A 6,000-nucleotide genomic window follows, 5' to 3' on the forward strand; every position below is an offset into this window, starting at 1 on the left:
TAATGCCTTAAATACTTTCTGCCGGTTAAGGCTGCCTGGGGCAGCTGAAGGAATCAGTTTGCCAAAATTTGAGGCTTGTAAATGTGTTGCCCCGGGGCCTCATCCCCACTCCTGCCCAGCAATGGTTTCCACCACCCTCACGGAAACAGTGCTTTGCCCCCAAAGAGCACGGTGCTTGAATTTATTAAAAAAAAACCTGCATTTTTCGGTCAACATTTTTTACATCACGTGGGGAAAGCTCCAGCGGAAACACTCCCATAAGTCTATGAAGGAGCTGGGAGAGCACACAGTGCTCCATCCCCTCTGGGAGCACCTTTTGGGGCTCAGAGCATCACCTTATAGTCATTCTCACCCACATCCCCATCCTGGCCCCCCCAAGCAGCAACGGGCCAGGCAGCCCCATCCCCATGTGGCATGGTGACTGGAAGGGGTGTCCCTGGGCTGGGAACTCCTCCCTGTCCCCAGCTGAGCCCAGGGCTGGGTGCGGTGCTTACGTGTCCGGGCAGTGAGGGTGGCAGGGACGGTGGGCTGCTGCGCGTAGCGGGGTTGGAGTGTCACCACATATTCAGTGTCAGGGCGCAGGTTGCTCAGTGTGGCCGACTGTGCGCTGGCCCCCAGGATCTTCTCCTCCCGCTGAGCTGCTCCTGAGGGGGAGGCAGAGAGATAAGGGTGGGTGCAGGGGCACAGCACATGCCGGGCCCAGCAGGGAAGGGGTGTCCATGGGCTGGCACCCTGCCCCGGGGATGCCAGGCGGTGCCAGGGGCGGGGAGTGCTGGGAGAGGCTGGGATGATGGCCAGGGCAGGGGCACCCATCAGAGCGCCGAGGGCCAGGGAGGGGCTTCCAGGTGTGCAGCTCCATCCCAGCACCCGGCTGGGACAGGGGTCTGCCGCCAGCCCCCCACATGCAGCCACCGCGCTCTCAGTCCCGGGAAGAGGCATACATGGGGCCCCCGGCCATCATGTACACCCGTGCACACACTTCAAGCCCTGTGAACCAAAGCCTCCAGGTGTAGGAACACACACGCCGCCTCCACGCCTCTGTACGCACTCGTGCCCCGCTGCCTGCGCACGAGCGGCAGCTGCCGTGGTGAAGGCGGGCGTGCACACACCCGCAGTGCTCTCGGCATGCGCCCCTTGCATCATCCCCATGCAGGCACCCCCAAGCATGCACCCTGCCGTGCATGCACCCTGCCAGGCAACCTCCCACCATGTCCTGCCTGGCCTGGGGGCTGCACAAAGGCAGGGCATCCAGGCAGGACCATCCCCTCTCAGGGACCGTCCCCGCACCTTGCATGGTGTAGCCGAGGCTGTAGCCCTGGGGGGGCTCAGGGCCGGGCTGCCAGGCCAGCCGCAGGAAGGTCGGTCCAGTCTCCACCACCCGGAAATCCAGCACAGAGCTGGCACGGCTCTCTGGAGGCACAGGGAGCCAGGGATGAGCCCCCAGCGCCATGTGCTGTGGGCACCCAGCGGCTGCCTGAGTTCCCGTCCCCATGGGCATGGACACTCACGGGTGCGTGCTCGGCCTGACACTGACTCGCCGATGCTGTTGGCATACTGGGCAGTGACGGTGACCAGGTACTCTGTCCCTGTGCGCAGTCCCCGCAGCACAGTTCTCGTTTCCCGTGGCCCCAGGCTCACCTGGGCAGGGACAGTGTCACCCCCCGCCACTCCTAGGCCACACAAGGGGCCACCGGGCACCCCCAGGGACTCAGAACAGGCAGGTGGGAGCACTCACCTCCTGCCTCTCTGCCACGATCGGCTGCCCCAGCCCCGTCAGTGGCACGTGATGCACCCGGTAGCCGGTGACAGGGCCGCTGGCTGCTGTCCAGTGGATCCGCAGCTGGTCAAGGCCTTGCTCCAGGATCTCCAGATTGGAGGGGCCTGTGTGGCTCGTCCCATCTGTGGGGGAGCACAGGGGCTGTCAGCTTCAGGGTGCGTGGATTAGCGGGGAGAGCTTGCCAGGGTGGCGCAGACACATGTCCGGTGAGACAGTACAGACAGGAGGGTATTTTGGGGAGGATGGGTGCTAAGCGTACACCCCGGGTGAGCACAGTCTGGCACCCAGCACTGCCAGCACCCATACCCTGCAGGGAGGAGGGTGGATGCCCATACCCATGAGGCGCAGGGTGCCCCCCACGCTCGTGCACACCCTGCGTGTCATCAGTGGCACCAGCGTCCCCAGCAGCTTGAAGTCACCGACGTAGAAGAAGAAGGCTTCAGTGGGCATTGAAGCCACACGGATCAGCTCCTTGTGGTCAGCGTTCTTGATCCCTGGCGGGGATGGGGATGATGGGTGAGGGCAGGGACCCTGAGCCCAGTGGCAACTCCCCTCAGCCAGCGCTGAAGCCTCACTCACCCACAGCAAAGACCTTGATGCCCTGGCTCTTCAGCTTTGCTGCTGGCCCCTCGGCATCATCCTGGGACTTGCCATCCGTGATGAGGATGCAGATCTGCAGGGCCAGGCGAGAGCCATGAGACCCAGCCTGGGCCCACAGACCCAGTGCATCCCCTTGGGGTGTCCCCACGACATACCTGGGGGACCCCTGGCCGGATCTGCGTGGGGCCGAAGAAGTTGTCAGCGACGTAGCGGAAGCCAGCGCCGGTCCGTGTGTTGCCACCCTTGTAGCTCAGCTGCTGGATGGCCTTCCGGACACTTGTGCCATCGGTGTGTTGGGAGAAGGAGAACTCCACCCTGGGGGGCGCAGGAGACACGTCACCTCACAGCCCTGCCACCCCGCCACCCCTCAGTCCCCCTCCCCGTGGCTCACCGCGGCTCATCGCTGTACTGTGCCACTGCGAAGCGCACTGCCTTCTCACCCACCACCTGCACGAAGGGCCCTACCAAGTCCTCCATGAAGGTGCGGACGGCGCGGAAGTTGTTCCTGCCGATGCTGGATGAGCCGTCCACCAGGAAAGCGATGTCCGCCTCCAGCACGTCCTTGCACACCGCTGCGGGGCGGTGACAGCGCTCAGGGCACAGCCCAGCACCATGGCATGGTGCTGCTAAGCCTCTCTCGCCCTCCCCCACCGTGCATACGCGGTGCTCAGCACCCACCTTGGCTCCTCTTCTGCGCCGTGGCTGCCGGGGGGCCCAAGAGCGCAGGGAGCACGGTGAGGAGCAGGAGCCGGCCGCTCATCATGGGAGCCTGAGGGAGAGGATGGTGCCACCACCACCCCACACCAGCTCCACGCCTCTGGGGACAGCGGTGACAGAGCAGCACAGTACAGGAGGGCCCAGCACTGTGCTGTGTCAGGACACCTGGAAGGGCAAGGTGCCAGTGCCGACCTGGGCACCACCGCTGGCACCCCACGGTGCAGGGGAGCCCCCGCTTTGGGCTGGGAGGCAGCGGGGCTGTGCCCAGCCTTGTTACCAGACGTCCCCCGTGCCAGGGGAGCAGCCAGCAGCACCCAGCACCTACACCTCGTGCCAGCTCAGCCGCCCCACCGAAAAGTGCCAGGTGGGCAGTGGCTGGCCTGCGTCCGGCCAGGTGGGAGCGGTGCCGGTGGCTGCCCCGGGGCAGGGCAGGGGCTGGCGGTGGTGCCAGGCACGGGAGGGCACGGTCGCCTGCGTGGCCTGTGCCCGGCAGCACCCGGCCCTGTTCCAGCCCTCCCCGGTCAGCCTGGCCGGGCCTCCCCGCGGCGCCACTCGCAGCCCCACGCCCGGGGAGCTGTGCCCCAGCCCCGGCTGCAGGGTGTGCGCGGGCTCTGCCTCCACAAGCCCTTCCCGCTGCCTCCTGCCTGCTCCCCGCCTCGGCACCACCGGCAGCTCCCCGGGCTGCTCCTGCCCACCGGCCCCCAGCGAGCAGGGGCTCCCCACCGCCCCGGGAAGGGGGGCAGAACCGGGCTGCTCTAGGGTGGTGGGGAGCCAGGCTGGGGGAGCACTGCCTGCGACCCCCCCACGCCCCGCCGCTTCCCACGCCCCACGGCTGCGGGGGGCACCCGGCCTGACACCTCTGTGATGACCACGCCGGGTCTCAGCCCAAGCGCAGCCCGGCACGGCTGGACCCAAGAGGAGCGAGCCCCGGCACGGGTGGGCAGACGGGAGCCCACGGGTCCTCCCCGGCAGCGCCGCCCGCCTGCATCGGGACCCCCACGACAGCCCCCCCGGCCGCAGGCACTCACCCACCGCCCCCCGCGGGGCCGCGCCGCGCCGAGCCGAGCCGAGCCGAGCCGAGCCGGGCGCAGGCGGTGCCGGCGCGGAGCTGCCCCCGGCGCTCCCGCCCCTTTATTGAGGGCGGCCCGGAGCGCGGTGCCGGGGTGGGGGGGGACCGGGAGCGCCGCGGCCCCCGCCCAGCCCTGCCCCTCAAAACAAGCTTTTCCTACCCACTCCCGGGGAAGAGGGGAAAGTGGCTTTTCGGGCTGTTCCCCCCCCCAAGTGCCACCCCTGGCTCCCCCTCTGGTTGCACCCTGGGCAGGAGTTGGTGAAGCAGGAGGGGTTGGACCCCGGGAAGGGTTTCTGCTGGGTTTGCCACAGACACCTTGGTGCGGGGCCGAGTGGGCCCCGGTGGGGCTCAAGGCAGTTTTCCCTCCAGCATCTCCATCCTCCATGTCCCAGAAACGTGGTGAGAGGCTCTGGGACCTGCCAGCCAGGACCCGGCTGCGCACCTCCACCCATCTCAGGGGAATGTGTCCCCAGGGACCTCAGTGCACTGCCTGGCCCTGGGCAGAGCTGGATGGAGCTGCCAGGGGGACCCGAGCCCTGGGCCCCTCCGGGCCAGAGCCTGGCTCTGAGCACCAGCCCTGGGAAGGACGCTAGCACCCGTGGCTCAAGTATGGGGACTGCCCTGGAACCAGCTGTGAGGCATCCTCCTGCCTTGCTCTGGACACCGTCTCCCAGCAGCCACCAGACCAGACTGGTAGCCAAGACCTACTCTGGAACTGGAGAAACATGCTGGGAAGCCGCTGGCTGCCGTAGGTGAGAGAGGATGCCCAGCAAGGTGGGCAGGGACTCCACGTTGGCCTGGTCTCACTCCCTGCCCACCCAGCGACTGGCAGGACTGTCCCCTGGGGCTCCTCCTCAGCCCAGCGTGTGCCTCTGACCCTTAGGGTGCCCCTCACTCCCAGGATAACCTGTGGGACCTCACTGCTCCTTGGGGCACATCACGCTGCACCCCATCCTCCCCTCTGGTGCCTGTGCTCACCTGGGGCTGACCCCAGCTCATGGCTCCAGCATGTGCCCCATGCCACCTCCCCTCTGTCCCCTTGGTCACCCTGTAACCCCCTGTCCCCAGCACCCCGCATACCTGTGCCCTCCCGGACGCCGGCCCAGGGGCTCCCCTCCGGCTCCTGGCGGGGCAGCGGGCAGGTCCAGGGGCATCTTCCTGTGGGCAGCGAGGGGAGCAACAGTGGGGGTCCCTGGGGCCCAGGGCCACCTCACAGCTGGGGGCCCGGGGCAGGGCCACCTGCCACTGAGCAAAGATGCTCCAGGGCCGGCTGCAGGCAACTTTCCCAGACACACACTGTTCCCAAGCAGGGGAGGAGTGGCAATGCCCCCACTCTTCTTAAAGGCGCAGCAAGCAGTGCATCCCCTCCTCTTCATTAGCCTTCCTCTTGTTAGGCCCCAGCCCTGGCCCCCAAACCTGGCTGGCTGGCTCCAAAGTTCACCGTGGCCACGGGTTTCCCCCAGCCTGCCCCAACTCTGTGGGTCCGGCTGTGGGTCCAGCATCCCCAGGTCAGGGCTGTCCCCAAACCCTCCTCCCGCTGGAGCTTGCTTAATGAAGGCAGGACAGCCTGTCCCAATTAGACAAGGGGCTTCGTTAAACAGGGAGCGGAGGGGTCTGCCAAGGGCTCTGTGGCTGGCCCCAGGCCCGGAGCTGGCGGAGCAGCCCCACAGCGCGGTGCCGGCAGCAGGGCATGGGCAGCCGGCTGTTTCCCTGGCTAACGGGGGGCAACGCTGGAATGAGCATCACCCAGCGGGTACCGCAGGGCAGGGGCACTGGCACAGCGATGCTCTGCAGCCGTGCCGAGGACTGTGCCTGCCACCTCAGCACCCAGGAACAT

At 67.3% G+C, this 6,000-nt stretch overlaps 1 protein-coding gene across 1 annotated transcript in view; it reads right to left on the reverse strand.

The window, feature by feature from the left end:
• Positions 1 to 6,000, reverse strand: part of COL7A1 (collagen type VII alpha 1 chain) — a 32,883-nt gene extending 26,883 nt beyond the window's left edge. The window contains 14 exon segments of the mRNA XM_074913949.1: positions 495 to 644; positions 1,288 to 1,410; positions 1,509 to 1,638; positions 1,736 to 1,899; positions 2,113 to 2,271; positions 2,357 to 2,450; positions 2,533 to 2,692; positions 2,769 to 2,949; positions 3,056 to 3,146; positions 5,244 to 5,321; positions 5,638 to 5,710; positions 5,712 to 5,768; positions 5,770 to 5,939; positions 5,941 to 6,000. Coding sequence (XP_074770050.1) covers positions 495 to 644; positions 1,288 to 1,410; positions 1,509 to 1,638; positions 1,736 to 1,899; positions 2,113 to 2,271; positions 2,357 to 2,450; positions 2,533 to 2,692; positions 2,769 to 2,949; positions 3,056 to 3,146; positions 5,244 to 5,321; positions 5,638 to 5,710; positions 5,712 to 5,768; positions 5,770 to 5,939; positions 5,941 to 6,000 — 1,690 coding nt within the window.

Source organism: Athene noctua, chromosome 10 (genome assembly GCF_965140245.1).
Source record: "Athene noctua chromosome 10, bAthNoc1.hap1.1, whole genome shotgun sequence".
NCBI classification, from domain to species: domain Eukaryota; kingdom Metazoa; phylum Chordata; class Aves; order Strigiformes; family Strigidae; genus Athene; species Athene noctua.